The 16,177-nt window shown below is 41.3% G+C and overlaps 1 protein-coding gene across 1 annotated transcript in view; it reads right to left on the reverse strand.

Moving 5' to 3' along the window:
- Positions 1-15,752, reverse strand: part of LOC115464430 — a 153,331-nt gene extending 137,579 nt beyond the window's left edge. Inside the window, exons 1-2 of the mRNA XM_030194811.1 lie at positions 15,719-15,752; positions 13,331-13,678 (exon numbers count right to left, since the gene is read on the reverse strand). Of these exons, the coding sequence (XP_030050671.1) occupies positions 13,331-13,678; positions 15,719-15,752 (382 nt within the window). The remainder of the gene's footprint in view (positions 1-13,330; positions 13,679-15,718) is intronic.
- Between the last annotated feature and the right edge of the window lie 425 nt (positions 15,753-16,177).

A 16,177-nucleotide genomic window follows, 5' to 3' on the forward strand; every position in this document is an offset into this window, starting at 1 on the left:
GAGCTAAAGACAAAACCATGTTAGCAAGATAGAAGCTACTCATTAGCATGAGCCAATCAGTGACAACCATGACATTAGCATAGATCCAATCAGGTATATCTACTGTCATATTATCCATATCCTGAGGGCACCTATAAAAATCAGGGTATTTCCTGGTTTACGTTAGAGAGAGAAGGGTTGCCACTCTCTCTCTCCAAGGGAAACCAATGTGTCCAGCAGAATTGACAAATTACCTAATTGCTTTCCCTTGTAAAACCTTTAATTGGTAAGAGAAATTATAAAAGATTAGGAACTAATTAACACCTGTTTGCAGCTGGATTATTATATTCCTATAATTAATTGATTGTACGTGCCTGTTGTCAATCACTGATTTGACTTGTACCTTGGCAAATAAACTCCTCATTCCAAATGATGATTTGTGGGCTTCACTTTATGATCTGAGGCTGTAAGTATAAATGCTTTTGCTGTATCAGGCTATCTTTCGCTGCATTGTATAACTTGTAATCTAAATCCAGTTTGTCATAAGGCTGGTATCTTTTCCTTAGACCTAACGTCTCTCTTAGTGGCAATTCCTTTTAGAACTTTACAACTCCTTGATTACCCCAGTACTAGTGCTATTTAGAGATGGAGTCAGATTTAAGGTCACTTCAGCCTTCTTGGGGGTCTCTGAACCCCTAAATTTACAACAAAATTCATCCAATCATGCTACATACACTATCAACACTGGAAGCAGCCTGTATCACCAAAATGTCATCTAGGAAGCGTTTCCATAATGAGATCTGTTTAAATTCATCTAACATGTATACAAAAAAATCCTCGAATTTGGCTAAATAGAGAGTTGCAACATGCATATATGTTAGATGAATTTAAACAGATCTCATTATGGAAACGCTTCCTAGATGACATATTCTTTAATTGGAATGGATCTCATCAATCATTAGAAAATTTAGAAAATTTTATGCTGAAACTAAATTCTCACCAAAATAATTTGAAACTCATATTTAATTCACATTTGATAGGCATTGAATTTTTGGATGTCTGGGTATATAAAAAGGATGGGCGACTTCATACTAATTTATATCAGAAGCCAACAACACGTAATACCTTATTACATTTCTCCAGCTTCCATCCCTACCATCTCAAAGCAAGTCTGCCAGTGAGTCAATTTTTGAGAGATAGGAGGATTTGATCAGTAGATGGAATGTTTGAAACTCAAGCATCTAATATGACCGCAAGATTCTTGAAGAGAGGCTATCCTCGATTAACAATTAAAAAGGCATATTTGAGAGCAAAATATTCCTGTCGAGATTGGTTATTACAGTATAAGATGTCACAGGATGAGGATAAACTTGTTGTAGTGATTCCATATTCCACTCTAAGCTCTGATGTCAACAAGAGCATACATAATAATTAGAAGCGTGGCTGCGCCACAATGAATTAAGAACAGTGTTGTAATAAGCAGTTTGAATGTTGTTGGCTGATATTTGGGCTGATATTTTAAAAAAAAGAAAAAGAAAAAAAAAGAAGATGTTACAGGTTCATACCTGTTTTACCGAACATCTGACCTGTGCATTTAAAAGAGGGAAAACAATAAGTGAGATGCTGACTTATAAAAGATTGGATTACACTGCTGAATCCCTTGGAAGTATAGGACATTTCAAATGCGAATCATGTCAATGGTGTGATTCGACCATTGAGGGGACGGTGTGGACACCCCCGGGATCCTCACGTCCGATAGCTGCATGAGCGCGAACCAATTGCAATTCTCAAAACAATGTATATGTCATTATATGCCCGTGTCAAATGATATATATAGGAAGATCTAGCCGGGCGATTAAAATTAGACTCAATGAACATAAATCCCGGATTAAGAATAAGATATTAACGGCTCCTCTAGTCCAGCACTGGATAGACAAGAATCATCAGATCGAGGATATTAAATGGCGGATTTTAGATCATATTCAGCTGGGTTGGGAGGGAGAGAATGCTGGATCGATATTAAATTATAAGGAGCAAAGATGGATTTTCCAACTTAATGCGCTGCATCCTCGAGGGTTGAACTCTGAAGTGGACTGGTGGTCACTAATCTGATTGGCTGTTACAAGGATTACGTGGCCCTATCAAAATCGGAAGGTTGCATTCAGCTGTAGCCTATTTAATACGCTGAGGCTAATAGAGACGCCACAGCCATTTTTTTCTACATGCGGAAGTAAGTATACAGATGGTAATTTTGCAGTATGCTATCTTATCATGAAGAAATGTGTATGTTTATATAAAAATTCATAGTTTTTTTGTAATATGTTCTTCCCAGCAAACCTCTTCCCTGATGAAGAATTTCGAAACCTGGCCATGTTGGCAGGGGTTTGACTCAGGAGAAAAATCGCAGCTTAAAGCTGCTTAAAGCTAAGTGTTATGATTACAATACATTTTGATGTTAAAATTTGAGGAAGATTTATTGGAACATGTTGACTCATGAAGAGAGTTGTATGAAAAAGTAAATTATAAATTCTTGAAAAAACTAGATCGTAATAGGAAAAAAGGAGACGGGTGGATCGATGACGATGTGAACAACACCACTAAAAATATTGGAACTAAGTTCCCTGGAAGGTGCATGTTGTCAAACAAAACTCTGAGGATCCCCGCTCATCAAAGAATGTTGAACTATGAATGAATATATACTTTAGTTAGAATAGTGATAGCATTGATTACCTGTGAACTTAATATGATAGAGTGTTTGAGATAAGGTGAAAATAGCATATTGTGCATTTGTGGGCATCGGGTGTGTGATCTGACACCAGCGTTGCAACTTTAGCCTTGAAGCTGTGGCTGCTCTTTTTTCTATTTGGTTTATTTCATTTTTTCTAATAAGTTGTTTTTTTTTAGAATTTTACTATAAAAATATTGAGGTAGGGTGGAGGCTGGAGTGACAGATGCAGGGCTGGTCTTAGGCAGAGGCGACCAAGGCGGCCGCATGGAGGGGCATAATTGAATGAAAACGTCTATCTCCATGGGCGTTTATCTCCGAGAACGGGTCCGTGAAGGGGCGGACCGAAACGTATTTTCGAAAAAAATAGATGTCCATGTTTTATTCGACAATTTGTGAGCTGGGCGTTTTTGTTTTTCAGTGATAATGGATCTAGCTAAACTTGAGGAATGATCTAAGATTTAATGCTGAAAAATATGCAAGGACATGCATTTAGGCTGCAAAAACTGAAAGGAACGGTATAGGGCGTGAAGTACTTCTGTGCACAAAAGAAAAAAAAGACCTGGTGCTAATCATATTTGATCATCTTAAGATGGCCAAAAAGGGAGAAAAGGGACAGCAAAGGCCAGAAGAATGCTTGGCTGCATAGGAAGGAATAGACAGCAGGAAAAAGGAGGTGACAGTGCCTCTGTGGAAATCTCTGGTGAGACCTCATGTGGAGAACTGTGTACAATTCTGGAGACCACACCTTCAAAAAGATATAAACAGGGTGGAATCAGTTCAGAGGGTACATAAGTACATACGTAAGTACATAAGTAATGCCATACTGGGAAAAGACCAAGGGTCCATCGAGCCCAGCATCCTGTCCACGACAGCGGCCAATCCAGGCCAAGGGCACCTGGCAAGCTTCCCAAATGTACAAACATTCTATACATGTTATTCCTGGAATTTTGGATTTTTCCAAGTCCGTTTAGTAGTGATTTATGGACTTGTCCTTTAGGAAACCGTCCAACCCCTTTTTAAACTCTGCTAAGCTAATCGCCTTCACCACATTCTCCGGCAATGAATTCCAGAGTTTAATTACACGTTGGGTGAAGAAAAATTTTCTCCGATTTGTTTTAAATTTACTACACTGTAGTTTCATCGCATGCCCCCTAGTCCTAGTATTTTTGGAAAGCATGAACAGACGCTTCACATCCACCTGTTCCACTCCACTCATTATTTTATATACCTCTATCATGTCTCCCCTCAGCCGTCTCTTCTCCAAGCTGAATAGCCCTAGCCTCCTTAGTCTTTCTTCATAGGAAAGTCGTCCCATCCCCGCTATCATTTTAGTCGCCCTTCGCTGCACCTTTTCCAATTCTACTATATCTTTCTTGAGATTCGGCGACCAGAATTGAACACAATACTCAAGGTGCGGTCGCACCATGGAGCGATACAATGGCATTATAACATCCTCACACCTGTTTTCCATACCTTTCCTAATAATACCCAACATTCTATTCGCTTTCCTAGCCGCAGTAGCACACTGAGCAGAAGGTTTCAGTGTGTTATCTACGACGACACCCAGATCCCTTTCTTGGTCCGTAACTCCTAACGTGGAACCTTGCATGATGTAGCTATAATTCGGGTTCTTTTTTCCCACATGCATCACCTTGCACTTGCTCACATTAAATGTCATCTGCCATTTAGCCGCCCAGTCTCCCAGTCTCGTAAGGTCCTCGTAATTTTTCACAATCCTGTCGCGAGTTAATGACTTTGAATAACTTTGTGTCATCAGCAAATTTAATTACCTCGCTAGTTACTCCCATCTCTAAATCATTTATAAATATATTAAAAAGCAGCGGTCCTAGCACAGACCCCTGAGGAACCCCACTAACTACCCTTTGTCCACATGTTTGTTTACTCCTTCAAAGAATTGAAGTAAATTGGTCAGGCAAGATTTCCCCACACAAAAGCCGTGCTGACTCGGTCTCAGTAATCCATGTCCTCGGATGTGCTCTGTAGGTTTGTTTTTAATAATAGCCTCTACCATTTTCCCCGGCACCGACGTCAGACTCACCGGTCTATAATTTCCCGGATCTCCCCTGGAGCCTTTTTAAAAAATGGGCGTTACATTGGCCACCCTTCAATCTTCCGGTACCACGCTCGATTTTAAGGATAAGTTGCATATCACTAGCAGTAGCTCCGCAAGCTCATGGTCAGTGGTCTTCATCATAAAGCATATCCTGATAGATTAAAGATCTCAGTAAGTATATTTTAGAAGAAAGGCAGGAGACAAAAGATAGGACAAAGATATCTAAATACCTTTTTAGCATAAATGCAATTGAAAGGAAGCTTTGGAAAGAGGGGTGATAGGATGAAAGTGAAAGGGGATAGATTTCTTTATAGAAATGATGGTGGATACGTGGTGGTGGTGCAGCTGAGGACTGTATCTGAGTTTAAGAAAGCAGGGGACAAGCTGTAATGGAAAAGTTGGTGCTTGACATTGAGTTCTGCTTAAGTACTGTTATCATATTAAATGATGCACTGGTCTGTATTAAATGGATATTTAATGTTTTCTTGAAAGTACATAATGAACTAATTGATACCATTAAGACAGGAGTTGATAGCATTATCACATTGAGTTCTGCCTAAGTGTTATCATCATATTTAATTTTTTCTTGAAAGCACATAATGAACTAATTGATAGCATTATCATATTAAATGATGTAATGATTTGTACTAAATGGAACAAAACATGCTTAGGTAAGGATGGTATTTAAAATGAGTCCCTGGGAACCTGGCCAGTTCCTGAGCATGCATTAAGAAACTGTCACATCCTCAAATACACGTCAGCCTTATTCAATTAAATGATGAGATCATGTTTATTGGTCAGCATAAAAGATGGGAGTTAAGGGCAGACAGATAGAGGTTTCGTACCGGGAGCAGACGTGCTGCCCAGGCCCACTGTGCCCGCTGAGGCTCTCTGCCTGACTGCAACCGGAATCTCACAGTCGCTGGCGAAGATGTTGTCTGCAACTCAAGCGGTGATGTATGATTTTATGATTTACTTACTTGAATACAGTTTATGTAATAACCTTTGACCACCTCTATAGTATATGTCAATATCTCTTCTATAGTAACCACCACTGTATAATGAACTTTTTTTCAATTTTTTATTTGCTTGTAATGTGTTATCTATATTTTAACAGTTTCCCATGACCATATCCCTCTGTCCTTCATCAGTCACACTACATTCAATCCTTCCACATTTCATTTGTGCTTCTCATTCAACCTATCACATCTTATACAATTTCTATACAATTTGTATACATATTGTATGATATCAATTGATGCATGATCGACAAAAAGACAAAATTCCTATAAGTTGTGCTTATATTTCTAACAATTTTACACCACTAAGATGTTAAACTGTTCAAATTCTCTGTTTCCACAGTTAAATACTATGGTGTATGTTCCAATGCAGTTCTTCTGCTATACTTGCGCTTTCCATTCCTGCCCATGTAAAATCATATTGTTACAGAACGGTTCAGTAATGTCTTTCAAAATTGCAACTCCTTCCTGCTGTCACGAATGACAGTTATCGCCAAACAAATCTTGATAATCCTTTGGTTTGTCAGACTCATGCAACTTAGGTATCCCCAGTGCCTTCACCAACTCTCTTTATATGCTTAAACTCATAGTTGGTCAATTTAACATCTTCTTCCAGTGCTAGAGGAAGATTGTATAAGATGTGATAGGTTGAATGAGAAGCACAAATGAAATGTGGAAGGATTGAATGTAGTGTGACTGATGAAGGAAAGAAGGATATGGTCATGGGAAACTGTTAAAATATAGATAACACATTACAAGCAAATAAAAAAATTGAAAAAAAGTTCATTATACAGTGGTGGTTACTATAGAAGAGATATTTACTATAAATGTGATAACCACAAAGTGATTGAGAGCTCTGAGGTAGAAGATAATATAGTATATGTCAGAGATATACCTGAAAGAACGTAAAGCAGAACACAAGCACAGAGGATTTCTTTGGGAGAGGAAAAGGTAGTAGAGATTAGTAGTCAGTATGAATAGGCAGACTGGATTCTTCATCTGTCATCATTTTCTCTGTTTTTCTCAACAGCAGCTACTAGAGAAGAGTCTATATATGGTAAATACAGAATAAGATACTTACAAAGGAATGGGTTATCCCCTGAATCAGGTAGCTGAATGGGTAACAGGGTACAAATGGGCCCTCATGGCTGTGTACATTCACTCCTGGTTTTAACATGTAATGTGTTCAGTTCTGATCAGTGTTAGGCAGCACTGTCCTTTTCAGAGTTTATTGTATCTGTCTGCCCTTGTGCCAAACCTGAGTTAACTATCCACACTAAAGGGCCGATGCACAAAGTTTACCATGGTTGCAACGTTTGCTTTAAACCTGTTGTAGCCGGTCTAAACCAAATGTTATGTAGTGTCTAATGCACAAAAGGGTTTTGCAGGGCTTTAACCATTTGCTGTAGCAGCTACTAAGAATCCTGTGCAAATGTATTATAACAAGCTCATTAGTATTACAATGAGCATTCCCTGCATTGCACAGAAAGAGCACCTACCTTTAATGTGCCAAAATTTATGGTGGGTCTGGAGCTGTTGTTGTGTGCAGTCTGCATTTTTCAATAGCAGGAGGAGCAAAACAGTGTCAGAGAGAAGAAAACAGCTTAGAGGGGCAGACAGCCTATTGGCTGGGGGAAAACCCCTATGATGTCAGCTGGGGGGGGCTTAAACAAGGAGGGGATTCCCAAGCACACAGGCAAAATCAATCGGAGGGGGGGTAGGGGAGCCAGAGGGAAAGCAAGTAAGCTGAGCACTGCAGGGGAAAGGAGCAGTGGGACAACATGATTCCTGGGCATGCGCAGAACATGGACCCTTACTGACAGACTGTTCTGTGCATGTGCTAAGCGCTTTCCCTACTGAGCCACTTGCAGATTTTCCATGCATCTCATTGCCATGCAATTTCCTAAGAGCATTGGTCGCTGTTTAGAAATTGGTTCAACAGCAGCTGAAGTATTTAATAGTGACTTTTGAGCATTAGAGCCTTAATCTCTCCTATCACTACTCTGGCTCTTTCCTTACTCTTCTTAGATAGCTAAAGCACAAAACACAGCTATACTTTATCAAACCCTGAAATCATAAATCATTAACTGCACCTCATCCCCCTCCTGTTGATCCCTCCATGCTCCCCTCCAACCCAAGATCTTTCAGACTATTTCAAAGATAAAATTGCTGTTCATCATAAGAACATAACATAAGAGTAGCCATAATAGATTAGACCAATGGTCCATCTAGCCCAGTATCCTCTTTTTCAAACAGTGGCCAAACATCGATTCACTTCTACTTTATCTACACCACTCAGGATTTTGTAGACCTCAATCATATACTACTACTACTTAACATTTCTAGAGCGCTACTAGGGTTACGCAGCGCTGTACAATTTAACAAAGAGAGACAGTCCCTGCTCAAAGAGCTTACAATCTAATAGTCATATCTCCCCTCATCTGTCTCTTTTCCAAGCTGAAGAGCCCTAACCTCTTTAGCCTTTCCTCATATGAGAGGAGTTCCATCCCCTCTATCATTTTGGTCGCTCTTCTTTGAACCTTTTCTAATTCTGCTATATCGTTTTTGAGATACGGCGACCAGAATTGAACGAAGTACTCAAGGTGCAGACGCACCATGGAGTGACACAAAGGCATTATAGTATTTTCAGTCTTATTCACTATCCCTTTTATCCTAGCATCCTGTTTGCGCTTTTGGCCACCGCCGCACACTAAGCAGCAGATTTCAGCGTATTATTTACAATGACACCCAGATCATTTTCTTGAGTGCCTGCCATTTGGATGCCCAGTCTTTCAATTTCCTAAGGTCTTCCTGCAATATTTCACAATCTACATGTGTTTTAACAACCTTTAATAGTTTGGTATCATCTGGAAATCTGATCACCTCACTAGTCGTTCTGATTTCCATATCGTTTATAAATATGTTAAATAGTACCAGTCCCAGTACAGATCCCTGTGGCATTCCACTGTTTACCCTCCTCCATTGAGAGAAATGACCTTTTAACCCTACCTTCTGTTTTCTGTCCAATAACCAATTCCTAATCCACACCAGAACCTTGCCTCCTATCCCATGACTGTTTAATTTTCTCAGGAGTCATAATGAACTTTATTAAAAGCTTTCTGAAAATCTACATATACTACATTAATCAACTCACCTTTATCCACATGTTTATTCATGCCTTCAAAGAAATGAACCAAATTGGTGAGGCAAAACTTCCCTCGGCTGAAACCATGCTGACTTTCCCATTAAACCATGTTTGTCTACGTGTTCTGTAATTTTATTCTTTATAATAGTTTCCACTATTTTGCCCGGCACCAACGTCAAGCTTCCCAGTCTATAATTTCCCTGATTACCCCTAGAAAACCTTTTAAAAATCTGTGTCACAATGGCCACTCTCCAAACTTCAAGTACTATGGATAATTTTAACGACAGGTTACATATTACTAACAGCAGATCAGCAATTTCATGCTTGAGTTCTTTGAGTACCCTTAGATGTATGCCATCTGGTCCAAGAGATTTACTAAACTTTAATTTGTCAATTTGGCTCAGTACATCTTCCAGGTTCACTGAGATTTGTTTCATTTCCTCCGCATCATCACCCTTGAAAACCATTTCCGGTACAGACAGATCTCTTACATCTTCTTCCATTAAGACAGAAGCAAAGAATTCATTTAGTTTCTCCACTATGGCCTTGTCCTCCCTGAGCACCCCTTTTGCTCTTTCGTGATCTAATGGTCCCACAGATATAACTCACAGGCGTTTTGCTTCTGATGAACTGAAAAAGTTTTTACTGTGAGTTTTAGCCTCTGCGGCAAGTTTCTCTTCATATTCTATTTTAGCCTTCTTTATTAATGCTTTCCATCTGACTTTGCATCGTAGCACCTTCACCCATACATTATCAGCTATGTCACACAGCCCTACTTCACAACCTCATCTATTGCTCAGCCTACTCAAGGCATTTCATACTCCATTCAAATATTCAGCTACACACCATAATGAAAGGATGAAACCCACTACTGCCCCTCAAGACTCTATTCCTTCCACCTTCATTAAAAATTCTGCCTGGGAGCTAGACCCTTACATCTCACACATGATTATGTCTTCCCTTTCTTCAGGTATAGTCCCAGAGGCCTGAAAACAAGCTATCCTAAGGCATAAGCTAAAAGGCCCATCCAAACCTCTCTCAGACAAGGGGAATTACTGCCGCATAGCAAACTTTCCTTTTCTCATAAAAGTTGTTGAAACCACCATTCACACACAGCTTCAAGATTTCCTTTCAAAATCTAATACTTTTCATCCAAATCAGACAGGATTTAGAAAACATCATAGTACAGAAACCGCCCTGCTAGGCATCACAACTCACATTCACTGTCAATTAGATCACAATAAATCAACTAACCTACTCTTACTCGACCTCTCAGCAGCATTCAATTTGGTAGATCACAATCTGTTGTTAGATAGACTTTTCCAATTAAGGATTCAAGATCAAGCACTCACCTGGTTCAAATCTTTCCTCTCTGATCACTCATATACAGTCTTATGTCAAAAACCAGAAATCGAAGCCATTTACGCTTGATTCAAGCGTTCCACAAGGATCAATCCTTTCTGACGTTGTTCAATTTTTTTTAGCCCCATTATTAACACTCGCTCAGTCCCTAGATTTCACAGCATTCATATAGGCAGATGATATACAACTTCTGCATTATATTGACCCAACAGATATTCACATGGTTCAATCACTAAATCATAAGCTTGTACAAATGAAGTTATCTTCTCTTTTCCAACTTTGCAAACGGTATACTCACATACCCCATTCTCCTTAACTCTACACCTGTTCTTTAAGTGCAATCCACTAAAATACTTGGAGTCTACCTAGACAAATCTCTTACGTTCTCCAAACAGATTTCACACATCATCAAGAACTGCTTCTATAGACTCAAACAGATTAGATCCATTCGTCCATTCCTTGATCCGCAAGCCATTAACATCTTTATACACTCCTTCATGATTAGCAGACTAGACTATTGCAACTCATTATAAATAGGTCTCAGAGCTACAGACACTAGATGCTTACAGATAATCCAAAACACAAATAGAAAACTAACTGGAAAAAATACATTTGATCACGTGACCCCACTCCTTAAAGCTGGCCACTGGCTCCCATTGCCCTACTGTATTATATTTAAAATTCTGCTGCTGATCTATAAGATCCACCAAACTGGAGAACCAATATATCTTTCCTGGCTACTGATTCCATACACCAACCAGAGACTACTCCGATCATCCACTCAAAATTAACTAGTAATATCATCTTTTTGTGTTATTGTACACGAACATACTAGGAAAGCTATTTTCTCTGTGCAGAGCCCAGAACACTGGAACAGGCTTCCACAGACACTTTGTCACCACACCTCCCTTCAAAGTTTCAAAAAGCAGCTGTTCCTAGATGCATTCTCCTAAATCCTCTATATACATTCCCCTTTCCTCTGCTGTGGAGGATGAGTCTGTCTGACTGACCTTCTTCCCTTCCCTCTTTCCTATTGAGATATTGTAGTTCTGCCCTCTTTCCTCTTGTGCCTTGTACTGTCCGTACATTCACTTTAACTCATTTTGTTTTTGTTTTTAGCCATATGCTGCCTAAACACCTGATCTGATAGGTGGGATAATAAAACTCTAATAAAAATTGAAACTTGGTAAACTTGAAACTTGATATGAGCAAGTCCTGCACTGTATCCACAATACAACAGTGTGGTATCCCTTGCAATAAAACTTCCTCCTACCTCCTTCTCTAACAGGGCGCTAAAATTTGCACACTGATTGCACATATAAATTTATAGAATATTGCCATACACATGGGTTAGTGTTTACTTATGCACATACAGGGCAGTATAGTGCCTATACCCTATTCCAGTGATGGCGAACCTTTCAGAGACCGAGTGCCCAAACAGCAACCCAAAATCTAATTATTTATCGCAAAGTGCCATTCCCCCCTCCCCCTCCCCTTCATCCCCCTTCCCTCTCCCCCTCATCCCCCCTCCCTCTCCCCCTTCCCCCTCGTCCCCTCCCTCGTCCCCCCTCCACCTCCCTCCGAGTTCCAGACCCCCTCCCTCCCTCCCTCTGAGTTCCAGGGTCGGCCCTCCCTCCCTCCCCCCAAGTTCCAGGGTCCCCCCTCCCAGTTCCACAGGGTCTCCTCTCCCTCCCAGTTCTAGGGCCAGGTTCCCCCCTCCCCTCTCCCTCCCTCCCTCCGAGTTCCAGGGCCGTCGTCCCTCCCTTCCTCCCTCCCTCCTTTCCTTCGAGTTCCAGGTCCCTTCCCTCCGAATTTTAAAAGTCATCTCTTGACTTACCTGGTCAGGGATGGGTTATGGCGGACGGCAGCAGCGGTAAAATGCATGCAGCCTCGGCCCTTCTCTCTCTCTCTCAGCTCTGGTCCCGCCCTTGCGGAAACAGGAAATGAGGGCGGGACCAGAGCTGAGAGAGAAAGAAGGGCCGAGCCTGCATGCATTTCCGCTGCTGCCGGCCACTGTAACCCGTCCCCGACGAGGTAAGTCAAGAGATTACTTTTAAAATTCGGAGGGAGGAAGGGGGCCTGGAACTCGAAGGAAGGGAGGGAGGGAGGAAGGGAGGGACGACGACCCTGGAACTCGAAGGGAGGGAGGGAGAGGGGAGGAAGGATGACCCTGGAACTTGGAGGGAGGGAGGGAACAAACCTGTATTCAGGAAATCTAGACTGCCCCAACTTGACATTTCGTCCTTTAGATTGTAAGCTCCTTTGAGGTGGGACCATCCTTCTTTGTTAATCTGTACAGCACTGCGTAACCCTTGTAGCGCTTTAGAAATGTTTAGTAGTAGTAGTGGCGACAGCGCGCGTGCCAACAGAGAGGGCTCTGCGTGCCCTCTCTGGCACGCATGCCATAGGTTTGCCATCACTGCCCTATTCTATAATTATGCAGTAAATTGCCATAGTGCATAATTGTGAGGGGGTATTCACATGGTTGAGTAGTTTCTACCCTATCCCATCGTCTTATAGGATCTCTACTACTAATCATTTCTATAGCGCTACAAGGCATATGCAGCGCTGTAAACCATACACAAAAAAGACAGTCCCTGCTCAAAGGGCTTACAATCTGATCTCTCCTAATACCTTAAGGGAAGATACATGAGATAGCATTTTATCTCCTAATTTCAGCCTGTGATATGTCTAGATCTGACTCCTGGTTATTGTAGTTGTTATTGTACCTGTCTGCCCTTGTGCCTGAGCTCACTATCCACATTTAATCCCTCCTATCACTTCTCTGCCTCTTTCCTTAACAATGTATTTGTAATATCAGTGAGTCCTGCAGTGTATCTGCAATATGGTAGCTTGGTATCCCCTACCATAAAAGCTACTTATGTCTTTTAGTTAACCCTTTAGTGCCCAATGTTCCCAGCAATCTGTTGCCATATGGCTTATGACGGGAACATTGGACACTAAATGTTACACTGAACACAGACAAGATAGAAAGTCAGAAAAGAATGAAATCCTCCACTTACGGGCTACTTTCAGTTCCAATGTTGCATCTTCATAGGAAGTATCAGATTGAAAGAAACACGTGTAACTTCCTTCATCATCAGGCCCAATATTGTGTATCCTCAGTGACACAACACCATTTGAAATGTAATTTCTGATCAGCTCTGTCCTGCCTCTGTATTCTGGGCTCTGATCCTCGTTCTGATCCATCCCATTCTCATACAGGTGCACAACTAAGTGGAAGCTGGATCGGAACCACCTCACGTCCATGTGTTCAGCACTGAGGACTGGGGAGATGTGGCAGGATAACTCGGCGTCTTCACCAGGAACAGCAACCACTGGCTGATCAGGGCCCATGACTTTAAAACGATCTGCAAATTATATTAAAAACAAATGGAAAGACATTAATTAGCAACGGAGATTATGGGTCTGATTGCTGAGGTATGTAAAGAGATATAACAGTCTACACTAGTTACAAGGGCCTTGAAGCAGTGGAGTGAGAATGACCAACAAACTCTTCTACTTACAAACTGGATAACCTTCCAAGTGTTTATCTTGGATTGTAGGAAACCTACTACTACTACTACTACTATTTAACATTTCTAGAGCGCTACAAAGTGTACGCAGTGCTGTACAAACACAGAAGAAAGACAGTCCCTGCTCAAAGAGCTTACAATCTAATAGACAAAAAGTAAAGCATTTAATATTTAAGCAGTCAAGCACAAGAGAACAGTCACAGAAGGACTGAAGATGTTGAAGGGTGGTCAGTGTGATTAGGTGTAACTCTGGTTGGAGTAGTGGGAGAACGTGATAGAAGAATAGAAATGGGTGAGGAAAAAGTAATGAGTGGGTTGATAGGGAGGTTATATAAGACATGTCACTCTAGGGGTGGGTGGGTGGTAGGGTGGGCGGGACTAAGTCTAAAGCAGGAGAAGCAGTGTTGCCAGGTGGGCGGTTTTCCCGCCCAATTGGGCGGTTTTCCGCGACCCGCCGCGGGAAATTTTTGCCCGCGGCGGGTTGCGGTTTTTTGGGCTTGTTTTGGGGACTTTTGGCATTTTTTTTAGTGGTTTTTCGGGCCGCGGGGGCGGGGCTAGTGGCATTTTGGGCGGAGTTAGTGATGTTTTGGGCGGGGTTAGTGATGTTCTGGGCGGGGCCGATGACGGGGGAGGTGGGGCCGATGACGGCAGGGGCGGGGTTGATGACGGCGGGGGTGGGGGTGTCAGGGGCGGGGTTTGACTTTGGGCGGGTTTTGGGCTGGTTTGGGTGGGGAAAAAATTTTCCACCTGGCAACCCTGAGGAGAAGGTATTCTCTGCAGCCTATCTGTGAGATGGAAAATGCTCTCTGAAGCTGCTGCTGCTATAAATTGTTAGTTTTCTCTCCCTGAAAGAGATCCAAGCCACACCCACAAAGTTCAAACTGTCAGTGGGGAGGGGGAAGGGAGGAAATGGCAGTGCTTGATGAATCCTGTTGTAATGGTATCAGTTTATTACTGAAATATGTAGCATATTTGCTGGATTATATATACACCAATATATTTGTGTATCTTTTAAAAATATATATTTGACACGGCAGCAGAGAGAATAGTTTCATTTCAAGCCCCTCTCTCTCCATTCCTTTTTCTGGGAACTTCTGAGAGCAGAGATAGTTAACTACAAACACTTAACAAACACAAAAGAGCTTCCTCTGCCCTCCCACCTAACAAAGGCATGACTAATTGAATACCCCATTGAAAACAAAAGAACTCAGAGGAAGCATAAACAGGACATTTGCTTGTCAAAGGTATACCTGCCCCTCCCATCATCTATCAGACAAATGGACGCCAGGACATCTGCAGAAAGAAGGACTTATAATGTGGTCATGTGAACAGACTACATTAACCATAATGCCTTGCAAAATATCCAGGACATGCACACACCATGCTTCTCTGCTAACATTATAAAAGGCCTGGAAACAGCCCAGCTCGCTCTCTTGAAACCTGCCTCCTCATCTTGGGACCTGCTGCTCTCTTTGGGGTCTGCTGATGCCTTGCTCCTGAAACATGTGCTCATCAATCAGCTGGACCACAGCATGCTTGTAACAAGGACTTGTAAGTTAACCTACCTGCTACTTTGTTCTATTTTAAGCAGAGATTACCTGTAAAGATCTCTTAAAACCTACCTCTCGTGTGCAATTGTATATTAAATCAACCTTTTTTGAAGCTAAAAATACGGTCTCTTTGTGTTCTGAGTATATACTTAATCTATTCAATTTATTGCAATTATCACCTTTGGTGATTGGTGGAGAAATTAATATCCTAAAACTTATAAATACAGCACCTGCTCTTAAATTATAAGCAGTGGCGAGTTGCTCTCGAGCTCTTTCCCCAAAATAAATAATTTCTTGTAACACTGTCATGTGGATTGCAAGAAACTGTAGAAGGACCATGCAAGACTGGAAGATGGCATCTAAATGACAGATGAAATGTAATGTGGATGTATGCAAAGTGAAGCACATATGGAACAATGACCCAAATTATAGCTATACAGGAGTCACTGCCCAGGAAAAGGATCTGGGTGTTATCGTGGATAGTACACCGAAATCCTCTGCTTAGTGTGCTGCAGCAACCAAAAAAACAAACAGAATTATTAGGAAAGGAATAGAGAATAAAAGAAAGAAATCATAATGCCTTTGTATCACTCCATGGTGCAACTGCAACTTGAGTATTGTGCATAATTCTGGTTGCTTCATCTCAAAAAAGATAAAGCAGAATTAGAAAAAACAGAGAGAACTGCAACCAAAATGATTAAGTGATGGAATGACTCTCACATGAGGAAAAGCTGGGGAGGTTGGGGCTCCTCAGTTTGGAAAAGAGATGGCTGAGGGGAGATAT

This window comes from Microcaecilia unicolor, chromosome 3, assembly GCF_901765095.1.
Source record: "Microcaecilia unicolor chromosome 3, aMicUni1.1, whole genome shotgun sequence".
NCBI classification, from domain to species: Eukaryota; Metazoa; Chordata; class Amphibia; order Gymnophiona; family Siphonopidae; genus Microcaecilia; species Microcaecilia unicolor.